This window comes from Lissotriton helveticus, chromosome 3_1, assembly GCF_964261635.1.
Source record: "Lissotriton helveticus chromosome 3_1, aLisHel1.1, whole genome shotgun sequence".
Lineage (NCBI taxonomy): Eukaryota > Metazoa > Chordata > Amphibia > Caudata > Salamandridae > Lissotriton > Lissotriton helveticus.
The window spans coordinates 1,265,218,997-1,265,237,026 of record NC_136061.1 but is presented as its reverse complement, the minus strand read 5'-3'; the positions used below and the strand labels follow the sequence as shown (position 1 = coordinate 1,265,237,026).

General features: G+C 40.9%; 1 protein-coding gene across 4 annotated transcripts in view; it reads right to left on the bottom strand.

The window, feature by feature from the left end:
- Positions 1–18,030, bottom strand: part of SCMH1 (Scm polycomb group protein homolog 1) — a 407,761-nt gene that overhangs the window by 18,396 nt on the left and 371,335 nt on the right. For 2 of the 4 annotated variants that reach the window (XM_078681906.1, XM_078681907.1), the window contains exons 13-14: positions 16,124–16,255; positions 2,478–2,620 (exon numbers count right to left, since the gene is read on the bottom strand). In XM_078681906.1, the coding sequence (XP_078538032.1) occupies positions 2,478–2,620; positions 16,124–16,255 (275 nt within the window). Of the gene's footprint in view, positions 1–2,477; positions 2,621–16,123; positions 16,256–18,030 lie in introns of those variants that run through there. The other 2 variants (XR_013608787.1, XR_013608788.1) reach the window with 2 other exon arrangements.

Below are 18,030 nucleotides of genomic sequence, written 5' to 3'. Positions count from 1 at the left end.
TTTTTATTTACGATGTGTAAATTCTGATTGTGTAGGTGGATAAGAGAGTACATGCTACTGCTCTCACTTTACAGCACCACCCAACAAAGACTCACCAGGCTATAATGTCTGTGGGACAGCAGCAGTTTTGATAAAGGGTGGAAGTGTTACTACCCATTTGGTAAAATGTGGATGTTCTGAAGTTAACCACTTATGACTTTTTCTGCAAGGAAGAAGTTTCAGCTTTGACAGTTGTTGTCATAAAAAGATGCATAGCTCACCCAATGAGTCCTGCGCCCACGGCAATGAGGGGCTGAAGGAACATAATGGTCAAGAGTCTTGAAAATAAAAGATGGCAAAGATGGTGAAGTTGACCTAGCAATTGACACCTTCACTCCACCTGTTGCAAGAACTTTGAGGAAGGTGTTTATGTCATCAGTAGGAGAGATGTGAAAGGGTGGTTGGTGGCTCTCTGAGTGTTGGGAAGTGTCTCTTGACACCGCACAAACTGAATGAGGTTGAATAATAAGAGTGTCTTAATCTAAGAATGGCTAGAGTGTCGCAATTGGTGTCTTAGATGGGAATGATACCTACTTGGTATATGAGAACTTCTCTGCGAAGTATCTCAGACTAGATTTCAGAGTCAGTGTGCCAACAGGCACAAAGGTGTTGGCAAAGTTGGGTGTACAGCAGCTGAGAAGTTGCTCGTCGTTGAAGTGCAACACAAGGCAGCACTTGGAGAATGGTGAAAAGACATCGGAGAGGATGAATTGAAGATTATTATTACTGGAGCAACCTCTTTGGTAACGGGCATAAGCCGTAAAGCACTCTGAATCAAACAGAGCTGGATGTCTTTAGCCCTCATTTCTTTAACCACTCAGATGAGAAATAAAGAGGCATATGACTGGTTTCAGAGTGTTGTTCTGGCATGGAGATGTCCTTCATTGTTTATGTTCTGGACCTCTGGTGAGGAAAAGCTACCTCTTCTCAATGTAGTAGTCCTCAATATCAACCAGAAAAAAATTAGTTTGACGTGGTGAAGTCTCTTTTTGGATTTTCCATTGTGGATGTCTTTGGAAATATTTGGACTGTCTGGGGTAACAGGTGCCCTCCTCTACTCACTTTTCTGGCACTCCAGATAGAGTTTTCTGGCATTGCTCCTCTTCACAGCCATGAAGTTGGATACTTTCTCTTTTCGCCAGGGTACACCTGGAAAAGCTCACCAAGCTTGATTTTCTCTGGACGATAACAATCTAGCAAGCACACAATGCACATCCCTGAAAATTAGATTGGCAGAAACTATTTCAAAATCATCATATACGCTTATGATATTCTGCTTACCACTAATAACCCTTAGAAAACTCTCGCATACTAAATATTTTGATGCCTCAAGAGCAAATATGGTCACTGAAGACATGCTTCCTTTCCTGATGGGCCTTAGATTCGATCATCTATTTAGGAGGTTAAATCACTCATCAAGTTGATCAAGTGATAAATGGCAACTTTTCTCCACTACTAAGAATATTATGTAGGGACTGTAATATGTGGGACGTGAAAACTTTGTCGTGGCTTGGGTTAGCTGCAATAAACATGTCAATATTGCCTATGATTTTATTTCATTTCCAGACAACACTACTGCTTACATTTCTTCCTTTGTGGAATAAGATACAAAAACAATAAACGGCTTATTCTAGGCAGGGAAATACCCCTGAATGGTATTGCCCAAAACCCTGAGCAACAGAGTATTTGGCCTTGATGCTATTTAAAGATACGTTCATGTTGGCCCATTACGTTACCTTGTGGAAAATAAAAAAGGCAGAAACTGAGAAGCTTTATCATCCAAGTGATAGCTGGTGTCTATATTTGGAAAGCACCGTGGCTAGAGAGGCAGCATCACAGCTGGGAGGTTATTCTTATCGCTGGACACACATACCTTACAGTCCATCTAGAATAGAGTCTCTAACAAACATGGCCTCTCGAATTCCCATCCTCAATGTCATCCATAACGGGTAGCCCAGGCTTTACCCTTGCACTACACAAGATATGAGTCCTTAAATGGACCTCCCATGGTTGCATTAGGATAGAGCGAGCTGTTTGATGTCAATGGTATAAGATCATTTAAAACTCTTAAGGGAATAGATGGCCTCCTTGAAAGTGACAGGAATAGGTACTATCAGATTTGACATCACTAAACATAGAACACACTGATCACAGAGCACATGCTGACAAACAGACATAATTAATTAATTGGCATAGAAGGACTTTGTAATGTGTACAAGTCTGTGTAAACAGCAATTTTAAAATAGTGCGAATGGATTTTACGTACATCAAATGCTATAGATTTTGTTAAAGCAAACTGTAAAAAGAATTGTTCTGCTTAATTCAAGTCTTGTTGAGTGAACAGGTAACACATGTATGATTATTTGCAAACATAGTTGGAGAAAGAATGTATGTAGCCATGATTTGCAGGAAATTGATGAGAAAAACATGGTATTTACATGTTTCCGGAAAAGATCTGCATGGGATCCCAGCTGTGGATCAGCTTCTCTTATAAAATGCATCACATCATCCACCGTCCAGAAAGCAGGATCCTTGCAGCTCGGCTTACTGGCATCACGCGATCCCGAGTACCTATCTGATCCTAGAGTGCAACACAGAAAAAAATAGAGGATTTAAAATACAATTATTTTTGCAATTAAAGACACATGTTAATCAAAATCTTTCCTATTTCCCATTGAGGAGACTCTTAACAAATTAAAGGTTAGCCCATGTCTGTAATTCAAACAAATCAGCATGCCAATAAAAGGAATCTTTTTTTGTGGTCACTGTGGCTAAGACTGATGAGGTGTTTCAAGCCAATTTACACAAATGTCAATTCTTCGACCTACTTTTACCTTGGTTGTTGTGTTAGCAGTACCAAAATCCAATACTGAGGACTTAGAACATGTTTTATTATAAACAGCTCTGAGAACTGAGGGGAGACCGGGACCAACCTGCTCGTCTATCCGCCCAAGGTCCATCATTGGTGGCCCAACTTCGCAGATGCTCCTGCTAAGTTCTTGTCCCCAGAATCAAATCCAGTTCAGTGGTCCTTCGCCAAAGGGCTATCAGAGCACCTGGAACTGCCTGCGACTACAGCCTAGGCCCACTGAAAATGTCCAACTTTCAAAAATAGAGACTAAGGGCCGCATGCATCAAGCATTTTACCGGTCGCAAACGGGGCGATTCGCAGAATCGGCTAGTTTGCGACCGGTAAAATGCCTTTTCAGATGCATCAAAGGCATTGCATTCACATAATAGGTAATCGCAATTAAAATTAATTGTGATTACCTAAATTGCGAATGCTTTTCGGGAATGGCCAATTGTGATTCTCTATTTGGGATGCAACAAGCCTTTCCTAAATGTGACTTTGCATTTAGGAAACACTAATTACCATCAACTGCAAGTTAATGTAATGTGCAAAAACTTTGAAAAATGCACAAAAGTGCATTTTAAAAGTGCCATGTGGCGCACAAACATGGCGCACACACATGCCCTTAGGGCATATATGTGCTCCATATGTGCATACAAGCCACTGTTGAGGGTGCATCAGGGTGGCCTTTTGACCCCCTAGCACCCATGAAATTGAATGCGCAATTTGCGATTACCTATGTTTGTTTTGACATTTTGTCGCAGGGGCAACAGTCCAACTGATTTTAGAAAAATACATTTGCAGGGTAGCCCAACATTAATGTCACATAGTTCAAACGGAATCTTGTCAAGATAAATCGGTGATGGTTATTTTCTACAAAGGTAAGATATGAAGATGGGCCACATAAAGTTGGTGGGATCGCAATATAAGCAATTACTGTTACTTTTTCTACGTTTCTATTCCACATATCTTGTGCACATTTCTCTAGAAAAATCATTTTTAGACTCATCTTACTCCAAGATTCACAACGTTCAGGTTGGGCATAAAGATCCCCCAACTCCCTCGATTCAAGGGTACACCTTACATATTGTAGCCAAATGACTTTTGAGGCATGCTCCATTTTCATTACGTCCCTCAGGATTAATTGGTTTGGCTGTACCTCCTCCTGTTTCCACATAGACAACCATTGTAGAAAAGGGGCTAATTTGATTGTATCCGTAATGTATAGTAATGCTAACTCTTTATGGATTATATAATTTGAGGAAGCCTTTGGGAAAGACAGTAATCTTTTGGTGAAACTGTCCTCTATCATTTGTAAGCTATACCCTTGAGTTGTGCCCCAGATTGCAGCCCCATACGTTGCTACGGAAACTGTTTTTGCTAAATAAATTCTAACCATCTTATGTATTGGTTTTTTACCCAGGTTAGAAGTAAATCTAAAAATTGCAGCTATACTTTTCCTCATCTGTGTAGCTCTCAGGGTCACCACAGAGTTCCAATCTAGTTTAATGTCAAAAATCAAACCTAGATAAGTGAAATTCTCTACATTTTAAATTTTTCTTCCTTCAACATTATACTTAGCACTTTTTATCCATCTTTTCCCAATAGACATAACAAAAGACTTTGTCTTGTTCACATATAAATCTAGATTCTTCATGAAAGGGTCATAGTTCGTAATACTCTTTTGTAAGGAAAGGGGTGTTCGGGCAAGTAAAACCGCATCATCTGCATACAATAAAATTGGGAAATGGGTCGTATTCGCTCTCGGCGTATCTATAGATTTTTCCACCAGGATGTTATTTAGGCTATTAGTATATACCAAGAACAGAAAGGCTGCGAGTACGCAGCCCTGCCTTACACCACCTGCAATAGTGAATGGTCTTGTACACTCCCCTTGTTTACCATGACGCACCCTTGCAGAGGCACCTATATAAACTTGTTTACTAAAGCAGATAATTGCGATATCCACCCCATTTGCTCCATAATATGCCACAACTTATTGTGATTGACACAATCAAAAGCGGACAAAAGGTCCATAAATGCCATATAGAAACTTACTTGCTTGGCCTGTTTATATTTTGCTGCTAGTAGAGCCAAACTCAGGCATTGGTCCACCGTTCCTCTGCCCTTCCTGAACCCATATTGCACCTCAGCAAGTATCCCCGTTTCAGCTGCCCATTCTTCCATTCGATTCAGCAATACACGTAACATTACTTTAGCGGTGCTGTCAATTAAAGCTATCGGCTGATAATTTACAGGATCTGAACCATCGCCTTTCTTATGTATTGGGAAAATTATCGATTGTTTCCATAACGGGAGAGGACCTATAGTACTGATGGTGTTAAATACGAGTGTAACGAAGGGTACCAATAGCGATCTGTTTGTTACAAATAAATCAGCAGGGCCCCCGTCTGGGCCTTCTGCTTTGAGAGGCATAGTTTGAATCAGCTCTATCTCTTCCATCTAAAAAAAACACAAGGGGCTAATTCCTACAGAGGGTTCAGACCATTTGTCTGTACTACCTTCCTTATGTTTTTGGAAAATGTTTTTAAAGTGGTTTACTCAGGTTTCCTCGTCAATGAACACATCAGGCGTCGGACCTCCCACCGCCTGTGAAAAGGTTTTTTTTACAACCTCCCAGAATGACTTACTGTCTGTAATAATGGCCGCTGCCCTTAATTTCTCCCATGCTTCCTATCTCAGTTGTTTTTTCAGCTGCTCTATGTGTGATTTGTAAATTGCTCTGAGATTTGTAATTAGTAATTTATCCCTAGTTTTTTCTTTAGAGCCTATACTCAATTTTTCTTAAATGCTGTGGGATTTTTCTTGTGTTGTTTTTTCACCTTATTACTGTTTGTGTGCTACATAAATACTTTGCACATTGCCTCTAAATTAAGCCTGACTGCTGGTTGTGCCTTGCTACACACGATTAAGCACAGGTAAATTTAGTGACTTTTTGTGGTTCACCCTGCCAGGGTTTGTGGCTGCTGCTTTCCCAGAGCTCACACTCCCATCCAACCAACAGCCCAATTTCTCACACTCCTTACGTGCATGCATAGCTGGGTACACCGATAACTAAAGAAACATTCTAGTTCACCAGGAAGGAGGAGGTACGTAAAACTTCTCGAGCACTTTACATGGTCTTGAATAGCATACCTGCCAGTGAGGTATTTATGCATCCCTCAGTCCAGCTTTCCCTGTCTTACTCCTTTTGGAGATTACCCTCACTAGTCAAATGGATGTAGTGTGTTAACCCAGCAGAAGGTGAAAGTAGCTGGTTAACGATTCACTATCTCTCGTAGCCTTGTTAACAGTGTCTGAGGGAAGGGTCTGAAGTGTCTGGAAGTAGAGGATCTTTGGGATTTAAGCCCACTGCTCCTGAGACTGTGTTGCATCATGAGCGAGCCCATCTTATCTGCATGAGAAGGCTCCAAACCACTGTTGCACTGAGGAGCTGAGCCTGTATCTGTGGTGTCAAGCTCATTTCTTCCTCTGGGCAGTTACTGTTGCAGTCTAAGTCCCAGTCTGGCTGTGTAGGTGCGTCCCTTGAGTCCTCCTTAGTCCCTGCAATTAGGAGCTATCACATGGCTGTTGCGAAAGAAAGTGCCACCCTATCAACGAGTATTAAACCTTTGGTGCAGGAAGAAGAACAGAAGGAAAGTCTCTTATAACTGTGGACGTATCCTGAGTCACTTAAATACAAGAAGCACACACACCCAAATGTATTCCACTGCAGAGAAGCTCCCCAAAAACCAACCAGCTCAGTTGGGAGTCAGTCCCCTGCACAGTCCCTGGGCTCTCTAGAGTCCAATATGTTAACAGTGGTTAGTTTCCTAAGGCTCAAGCTCCGGTGGTTTCTCCCTTGGGTCTCTGGAAATAAGATCTTGTGCAATCTGAAGGTAGACATGTCCGAATCGTTCAATCCTAAGGACCAGTACTAGTTGAACTGGATACAGCAACACCCTCTCCCATATGGATCCAGCTGCAGGGTTTACCTCCATGCTGTCCACAACATTTACCTTAGGTTCCTTCCTGGATTTTATGAGCACTTAGGTGAAAGCCAGTAATACCCTGTAGCACCTCTGTCCAGTGTAGCTCCCAACTCCACTGGTGAAGATCTGTTTATCCCAATTTAGTGCAGCTCCCAATTCCAAATGATCAACCCATGATGGTTCCTCGATCACTGCAAATCCTCCACCCGTATTCATGTACAGGCCCAACTTAAATCTTGGTTGCATCTACGAGTATTGGTCATAGAACGATATGTTCTTAGAAAGCTCAGAGATCTGTAAAACATTTTTCTCTGAGCTCAACATCTCAGTCTATAAAGATAAAGTACTGAGCACCAAAGGACTGTCCAGTCTTTTTAGGTCTGTGAATCCTTCAACTCAGCCTGTCTTGATGAATGCAGCTAATGTGAACTTCAGCCTACCCTTGCCCATAGCTGACAGCTATCGAACAGGCAATCAGTCACTTCTTGAACAACAAGACTGTGACAGCCTAGTAGTACCACAGATGTCTCTGCCTCCAAGTGTTCTGCACAAGGTTGTTCCCATACCAGGCTCTAAATGTACACCCTGCAACTGCACTTGGACCATCTTCAGGAAGGCCAGCTCATCCTGGTCCATTCATCTTTGGTTCCACTCTTGGCATGGTAGAGACATGCACTCGACTCCTTGATAGGATGCATCTTCAAGTTGACCTGGTCGCGGCTTGTGGCCACTTCTAAAATCTCAGAGGCTTGCGGGGCAATCCAAAATTGACACTAAATCATGGCCTGAAGTAACTATAACTCGTGCTCTTGCCATACACTGCTTATTACCCCACATATTACATCACTCATGACATCTTCTATGACATCACTGATAATATTACTGTAACATTTGCAGTAAAATTATTGATTAGGTGCATGGTGGCGGCATAAGTTATAGTTACCTTAGAGTATGAGTTATAGTTACTTGAGATAACTAGAACTGCTGAATTTCCGTGGTTTTGTGTGTTTAAATTTGGAGCCAAACTATAACGTCCATGTAACCTTTTGTTATATATATATATATACATATATATATATACATACATACATACATATACACACACACTTCAGAGTAGCGGTAGCCACTCTGTAGCTATAGTTAGTTTGACCAAACAGAGACCTGTTGCACCGGTTTCATTGTTGAAGGACTAATAGTTTTGCAGCGTTTGGTCAAGGGGGTGCAAAAAAAAAAAAAAAAGGGGAGGTTCAAAAACAAGCGTGATATCCAATGAATTTTGCAGACTTTTGTATTTTGCATAGCGTGAAAAAGGCCAATCAGATTTTCCATAAATTTGGCAGGATTAGATAGGGTGTGCAGATGATTCGTACGTATTTTTTAAGTTATACGACTTTTTAACTTAGTGTTATCTCATAGCACAATACTACTAAAAGTAGCAAGGAAGCCTAAAAAATAAACTAAACTGCATATGTAAAGTTTCAGATTTACTACATGAACAACTGAAAGGCCCATTTATGATCACATGCTAATGGAAAACTATAAACTAATACATAACGGATAGAATACATCTCAATCAATATATGTTTTCTTTGCATGCTCTCCGGCTAACAAAATTAAATTTGCCCAACAAGCCAAACGAAAACCATCTTTCTTATGCGCCGTTTTGCAACAAAAAAAGACCTAGCAGTAAGCCACACAAACTACTATTTGGAGTACATGATAATTGGCCACTAGGAAAAAATAATAATCTCAGTTTTTATAACAATCACAATTCACGTTGGCCTTCATATGTAGCACAATCCTACAAAAAGTAGCAAGGAAGCCCAAAAAATAAACTAGACTGCACAGGTAATGTTTCAGATTTACTAGAGGAACAACCGAAAGACCCATTGATGGTCACATGCTAATGGAAACCTATAAAGATATACATAACAAATAGAATACATCTTAATGTACATAAGTTTCATTTGCATGCTCTCTAGCTCACAAAATAAGCTGTATCCAACACGCCAGACAAAAGCCATCTTCCTTATGCACTCCTGTGCAACAAAATTTAAAAGTGACCTAGCAGTAAGCTACACAAACGACTATATGGAGGACATGATAATTGGCCATTGGGGAAAAAAATGGTCTTAATTTTTATAGCAACAATGATTGGCTTTCATTCACTTTGTGATACAAATGTAGCACAGTCCTACAAATGTAGCAAGGAAGTCCAGAAAATAAACTAGACTGCATATGTAAAGTTTCAGAATTACTACTTAAACAACTAAAAGACACATTTATGGTCACATGATTATGTAAACTAATAAACAAAAACATAACAAATACAATAGATAAAAAGAATGAACTCATTAAATCTGATTGCCACTCTGTAGTTATAGTACGTATTCACAACAAAAGAAATTCCTCGGATATTAGCTTCCTAATAACTTTCCGCCCATCTGACGAATCACCACAAAACTTTCCAGACCAATAGCATTTTCTACACTGTGATATGATGTACATTTTTGTGGTGAATCGTTAAGGGGGTGCAAAGATAAAAGGGGATCCAAAAATGCATTTTTCAAAGACTATTGTATTCGAGATAGCGCAAAAACAGTGGATTTACATGAAATTTGGCAGAATTATACATTAAGTTGCAGATATGTTTTTTGGGTACTGCAGTTAAGTAAGGTTAGTATTTTTTAAGTTACAAGGCATTTAAACTTTGTGATATCTGTCACGCTGTAATTTTGCAGAATTTCACAAAGTTTTGTTAAACTGCTGCGGTACATGGTTGTAAATAAAATAAATAAAAAATACAAATACATTTCCTTACCTATTACCACTTCAATAAAGAGGTAATAGGTAGGGACCTACTACTTACCTATAATTAGGCCCTAACACTGAACACTCCCAAAGTGTAGTTAAAAACAATATGGCTACCTTATCATTCTCTAAAAAACAGCCATTGCCCATTTATATACTGGCTTGTCATTGCCATGCATCACAGTATACTGCAAAGTTATCACAGTATAGCATGGCACAAAATATAACCATGATCTAGCTATATTATTGGATTCTAGTACCCTTGTGTCACTCCAAGTGTCGCATGGGCAATGCAATACCCAGATTTACAAAGGAACACAAGACCACCATGCAAAGGCCCCGAGTTGATTGGTAAATCTGGAGAAGCGAAAGGCACCGCAATTCGCTGTTTTGTGTTAATCTACACACCATAATCTACATTGCTGCTAAATTCCACATACATCCATATGCCACGAAAACTGTAGCCCCTCGACTATATGCTAGTCCACTCTACACCTCTCCACTGATCGAGACTCCACTTTACGCCACTCTACTCTATGCTATTACTAATGCGCAATGCCACTGTATGCCACTCCGGTCTACATCACTAAACTGTACGTCACTCCACAGGACACTCACTACTCCACTCTATACCATTCTACTGTACACCACTCCACTCTACTCTATTCCACTGCATGCCACTCCACTCTACAACACTCCACTTTATACTATTCCACTGCATACCTGTACGCAGCTCCACTGCATGCCACTCACTGTACGCTACTCCAGTGTATGGCACTCCACTCTACGCCACTTAATTCTACACTATTATATTTGACCCCACTCCACTCCACTGTATGTTATTATACTCCACCCCACACCACTATACGCCACTCCATAATAGGCCACTTCTCTGTATGCTACTCCACTCTATGCTATTACACTGTACACAAATCCACTCTAGGCCAGTCCCCTCTACTCTCTATTACACTGTATGCAACTCCACTCTTCACCTCTTCAGTGTACACCAAGCCACTGTATGCCACTCCACTATAGGCTACTTCAGTAATGCTACTCCGCCCTGCTCTATTCTACGCTATTCCAATGGACGCCACTTCACTGTATGCTATTACATTCTACATCATTCCAGTTTACGCCACTCCAGCCTACACCACTTTACTGTACACTACTCAACTATATGCTTTTCCAGTCTGCGCCACTCTACTGTACACCACTTCACTTTATGCTGTTCCACTGTGTGCCACTTCACTATATGCTACTCCACTCCAATTGTACACCACTCTACACTAGGCCACTTAATTTTATGCTAGTCCATTGGATGCCACTCCACTCTATGCTATTTACCCTACTCCACTGTACACCACTCCATTCTATGCTAATCGACTCTACGCCACTCCACTCTACTCACCTCTACGCTATTCTGCGGTATGCCACTCCATTCTACACTGAACGCAACTTCAATATTTGCCCTTCAACTGTATGGCATTGCACTCTTCCCTAATCCACTGTACATCATTCCAATGTATGCTATTGCACTCTACCCCACCCCACAATACACCACTTCAGTCTAAACCACTTAACTGTATGCCACGCCACTGTACGCTACTAACTATATGCTAATACACTTTATGCCACTCCACTGTACATTACTACACTACGCCACTCCACAAAACTCTACTAGACTCTATCCCTATGCACTCCACTGTCCAAATTTGCACTCAACTCTATGCCTGCACACTATTGTACAACACTCTGCGCCACTCTACGACAGTTTCCAACACTGTACGACACAGCAAAACACTTTACTGTATAAGATGCCACTCCACTTATAACAGTTTCCTCGATTCTACGCTACGTCACTTCAATGTATGCCACCCCACTCTTTGCTAATCCACTGTGCCCTACTCCCCTCTAGGCCACTCCACTCTACACCACTCCACTCTATGCTATTCTACTCTATGGCACTCCACTCTTCTACACTACACTGTGCACTATTCCACTGTATGCTACTCTAAGGTAATCCAATCTACGCCACTACAGGGCACACCCCTCCACTCTATGCCGTTCCATTGTATGACACTCTCCTCCACTCTAGAAAAGTCTACCACACTTCATGGCACTCTACAACATTTTACTCCGCTCTATACCCGTACACTCCACTATTCAACTCTATACTCCACTTTATACCTGTACAATCCAATATGCAGCACTCTATTCCAATGTACAACATTTTTCTATACGACACAGCACTTCACTCTACTGTACCAGACCTCACTCCAATGTATAACCTTTTACTACCTATGCTACCACAGTACACTCTACTCCATGCCACTCTACTTTACGACACACCAATTCGTAACACTCTATTGTACTTTACTCCACAGTACGTTCCACCATTCTACTGTATAAGACTTATCCTCACTCTACGCTACTATACACAAATCCACTCTACACAGCTCCACTGGTTAACACACTACTGTCCTCTATGCAACTCCAATCTACAATACCCTATTACACTGTATCACTTGCCCACACTTTATTCCGGTCTATACCCTTTCACTCCACTGTACTATACTGTATGCCACTGTACAACACTGTACTTCACTCTAATCTACAATACTCTAGTCCACTTTATACAACTCTTTGTATGCCACTACACCTACTTTAATCCATTTTACTCTGACACAGTACTCCAATCTACTCCACTGTACGCCACTCCTGTCTACTCCACTCAGTGCCATTGTACTGTAACACTGTATGCAGATCCACTGTACCACATTCTACAACACTGCACTGTACACCACTCCACTCTACAAAAATCAACTAGACTGTATGCCACTTTACTGTAGTCTACATCACTTTCCAATATTGTACAACACTCCACTACACTCTACTTTACAATACAGTTCTCCAATTTATGACACTTTACTCCACTGTGTGCTATGCCACTCCATGTGACTGCACTCCACGCCACTACAGTCTATGACCCGCCACTCCACTCTACACTACCCCACTCTAGTGTAATCTACTATACTCCCCTTTACTATAGTTTATCCAACTTTACGCCACTGTCTAACACTCTACTCCACTGTATGCAACGCCACTCTACAGCACTGTACTACACTCTATGCCACTGTATAACTCTATTCCACTCTATTCCCATCTACACGAAGCCACTGTGCTACACTGTACGACACTCGACAACACGCCACTCAACTTCTCTCTACCATTCCACTATATGAGACAGCACTCCACTCGACGACACTCTCCTCCACTGTAGTCTACGACACTACACTTGACGATACTCCACTCTATGACACTGTACTTCACCTTACTACACTCTATGACAGTCTACGATACCCTACTCTACTGTCTGACACATCATTCCACTGTACAACTTGCTCCTCCAGTCTACAATTCTATGCGCCACCATACTATTTTAACACTTTACTACACTGTACAATACACTACTACAATCCACTCTACTCAATTCCGATCTACAATACTCCAGTCTATCACAACATACTTTACAACACTCTCTTCTCCTCCCCTGTATTGTGCGACACTCCATATAACAGCTCTCCATTTGTGACACAGGACTTAGGGCCATATGTAGGTAATTGCCAAATACCGAATTCTTAATACCGAATTTTACCGATTCGGTACTAAGAATTCGGTATTTGTGATGTAGGTAAATATTCGGTAAAAAATACAGAATCGTTAATATTCCTTATTACTGATTCGGTAATGCCAATTCGGTAATAAGGAATACCTACCCATTCATTCCTATGGGCTTGGAGGCCCATAGGAATGAATGTGAAGATATTCTGTATTACCGATTCAGTATTACCAAATCGGTAATACCGGGAGGTATTTCAAGGGTGCCAGGGTGTCCAAAGTACACCCTGTTGCACCCCTGAAATGTGCATGTGTGCACATGTGGCACACATGCATGCCCTAAGGGCATGGATGTGTGCCACATGGCACTTTTAAAAAAGCAAAAATGTGCTTTTTTAAAGGAACTCGGTAATTACCACCAACTTGAAGTTGGTGGTAATTAACAAATTCCTAAGGCCCAAAAGCACTCTTACAAGCGCTTCCTACATTGCATTTAAGGAATCGGTATTTACCGATTCCTTAATACCGAATCCTTCCCTACATCACGAATGACTAAATACCGGTCGGTAACGGTGAAATTTACCGAATTTCACCCTTACCGACCGCTATTTGGGCCACCTACATCGGGCCCTTTATGGGTTGAAACACATTTTTATGTAAATAATTAAAAAAAACATTGATATACAATGAAAAAAATCAAAGGTTAAAGCTCAATTATATTTAGGAAAACTTATTTTCCCTATACAAACCAAGTTTAAACTATAGAAACGTATAAAAATTCTGAAGTTAAGGTTATAACTTTAATTTACAATGCATCCACCACCTACACATTTATTATAAGTAGTGGACCATGGTATACACTCTTTTCAGCTCGCTAACCAGACAACACTACCTATAACTGGCCATTCTACCATGCACTGTGTTGTGACAAAAAAATTCATTTGAGAAGTTTTAAGTGTTGGAATGTAACGAATGATGATGATAGACAGCTCAACTTGAAAGTCTTTGCTTCAGACATTCAATACTTCAAAAACTGGATGCACATCATCCAGACCTGGATATCTAGTGTCATGAAGTTCAACACAACCAAGACAGAATGCCTGTTTTTTTGCCAAGAACAATAAACAAGATACAGTATAAACTGGCTCAATGGCATGACCTTTATGACTTTGAACACCAACTTTCACCTAATTCCAATTTACTTGGACACACCCTAGACACTAACCTCACCCTCAAGTCAAGTCAAGTCAAGTCAGAAAATTTATATAGCGCACTACATACCCAGAGGGTCTCAAGGCGCTTAGGAGGGGAAGAGGATTACTTGTCAAATATCCACGTTTTAAGTTGCTTTCTGAATGCTAGGTGGTTCTGGGTGAGGCGAAGGTAAGTGGGAAGTGAGTTCCATGTTTTAGCAGCCAGGTATGAGAAAGATCTGCCTCCCATGGTGGTCTTGTTGATGCGAGGTACAGTGGCGAGGGCTTGGCTGGAAGAACGTAGATGGCGGGGGGGGGGTGTAGAAGGACAGTCGTGAGTTAAGGCATTCTGGTCCAATGTCGTAGAGTGATTTGTGCGCGTGGGTTAGCAGTCGGAAAGTGATTCTCTTATTGACGGGTAGCCAGTGGAGGTCTTTCAGGTGACCAGAGATGTGTTCGCTGCGTGGGATGTCCAATATGATTCTGGCTGAGGCGTTTTGGATTCGTTGGAGTTTCTTCTGGAGTTTAGCGGTAGTACCTGCGTAGAGGGTGTTTCCGTAGTCCAGTCGGCTTGTGACCAGAGCATGGGTCAAGGTACCTATTGCCCAAAAACATACCCTAGTACTAGCTTGCTCTTTTTAAGAAAGTCAAACAATTTCTTCCAGTAAGAGACTACATTATTGCTGTTCAAGCCCTTGTACTCTCGTATTTGGGTAGTGGTAATACCCTACAGCATTGCACATTGACTGGTATAATGTAATTGTTGTGTTGCCCGTATACACTTTCTATTGTGTACACTTGCCTAGGTTTATTCCCCTATAATACTCTACCCCATGGCCAGTCAGACTCCACATTGGAACCTCTTAGGGGCAGCGCGTTTCATTCAAGATCTGAAGAAATATCATCACACCACCTACATCCTGATGGAACTTTATCGGCTCCCCTTTCTAGCCCACACAATCTTCAGAACCAGCTGCAGCATTTACAAAACTATCACAATCAGCACCACTCCTTGTACTGAAGACAAGCTCACCATTGCTGGTGAACCTTGGCAGAAACCCAGCCAGGACACCATCAGATTGCAGAACAAAAAGAATAAAAAAGAAAAAAAGGCAGCAGGCCTTTTCCGTCTAGCACCCAGGATCTGGAACAACACACAGTATCCAACTCTGCTCCAACTTAGGAAAGATTTGTAGACTCACCTCTTTAGAGAGAACTGCAACACAATGTGTTAACCATCCACAACCCAGCTTCCTCTCCTCTTACTCATTGTCTTTGACCATATGCAGCTCTCAGCTACCTTTTGGCTAGGATTGTGCTATAGAAATCTCAAATACATACATAAAATGGTTTTCCTGATTAAATTCTTTTATTTAAATAGTTTCTCTGAAATGGACTGGAATGAGATGACAGGATACTGTAGCACACTGTTCAGAAAGATCTTATTCTTGATAAGACTGATTGTACACAGCTGTATTAAATCTTTCATATGTTGTGTATCAGGCATGATATTTTCCATCTATATTGGGCCATAACCTACACATTTTCACAGAGCTATGTTAGTACATAGTAAAGAAATGTCTGCTTTGGGTAGAGAAGATAGAGAAGTTTCTATTTACCATCAGAAGGGTGACGGTCAGTTTTTGGAAGCTTTGGAGACTGTGAGATGTTACAGTGAGGGGTGTCTTGGCAGTATCGCTTGCTACCCCGACCAGGTAAATGCTGACTGCCTTCCACTGAACTGCATCTGTCTGGGAAAAAAGCACAGCAATTATTATGGCAGAATGGGGAAATTTAGGTAAGAGGAAACTTTGCAAGATTAAAAAAATCATTATGTTTTTTTCAAGGACATTTTTTAAAATAAATTATTACCTCCATCCCCCTCAAATTCTTTACAAACAAATTAGTTTATACTAACTAACTTAAGCCTGGTGCAGTATTGTGTCTCTGACGTGCCAGGCCTAGGCTTACTCCTTACTACCCAATGTGGAGTGGCAATGCATGGTCCTCTACGATGAAGAGGAAGACAGAAAACTGAAGAGTATCCATGCATAGTTTTTGAGATAAAACTACAATAATAAGCATAGAGTAAGTGGAAACTTTTTGTAATCTCTGTGTAGTGATGCATCAACAGATTCTTCTCTTATGTTTCAAAATGCACACACTGCCACTAACTCTCCTGCAGGGCTAAGGTAGTTAAGCAATGCATGACAAGCTGTCCAGGTCTCTATACATTGCTAACATAAATTTGAGAATCTCAGACTTAATTTAGAAAAGCTTATAATGTATGCACCGTCCACATTAGTGTTCATCCTGGGTTTATCACAGTTGTAGTATTTCATTCAATGCAAAGAGGAGGAACAAAGAAAACAGAGGTTACTAATCGTTTTGACTCTTCAAAAGGTTGCTGAGGTTCATCTTTTGCGTAACAATACAGAAATCTAGCAGGCTGAAGTATAGATATTATTTTGCCCAGCACACAGAAAGATAACACAGACCCAACCATATCCAAGCCCTTCTTCAGCACCAGAAAATAAACATAATGGCACCATTACTCAAGATGGTTGCAGGTAGCTCTATTGATGCTGAGCTTATTCAAAATATCTCATCTCTGGCTTCAAAATGTCAGACAGCTATCTACAGTAATTATGGATTAAGGGAATGGGGAGTAGGAGAAGGGTTCTCTTTGAAAAAGAAGGGAGCACCCCAATCTATTAGCAAGTGGGTTTCTGTTTTTGCTCAAAAGACTCTAACAGCCTCATCCCCGAGGCTGACTGTTGCCTTCACAATTGGGATTTGCCAATCCAACAATTTCAATTGTATGGAGAATTTCTAAATTCGCAATTCCATTGTAAGTGAAGGGTTTATGGGAAATAATGGGTGGGTCTACCAGCAAAAGCTGATCAATATCCTGAAACTGGACATACCAGCCCTGGAAATGCAGACGGATTTAAGATCTGGGTTTGGGGTAAGAGCATAACCAGCCTAACAATGAGGAGATAACACTCTTAGCTTTAATGGCAGTGTAGCAGAATGTTTTTCTCCGCAGGTAAATATATTTTCTACATGGAGCCATAAACAGAGTGGACCATGAAAATGTATATTTATGTCAAATCATGCACTCGGAATTCTGCACCTGTCAGACATGCAGACATTCATAACCTTTTGAGTAGTCATGGAACTCTAGGGCTGTCAACGTTTATCTTAACCACTATCAAATTCTTTGAGAATTCCTACAATATCAGGCATTTACAACAGACATATCAGTAATCCTACAAGGTATATTTTTGACTTTTTATCTAAAAAGTTTGGGAATTGGGCTACAAGATCTCTTTTGGGATGTGAGCACTGGTCTTTGAGTTCAGTATTGTTATATAAAAAGCATCTGCTATCATTCTCACCAACTTATATATGGCAGAAATGTAACCAGAATGGGCATCTATGGATAATGTAAAGGTACTTCAGATGAGGTGCAAAGCCCCCTCACTTTTTGAAGTCTCGAAATTAAGTCTATATAAGTGTTACT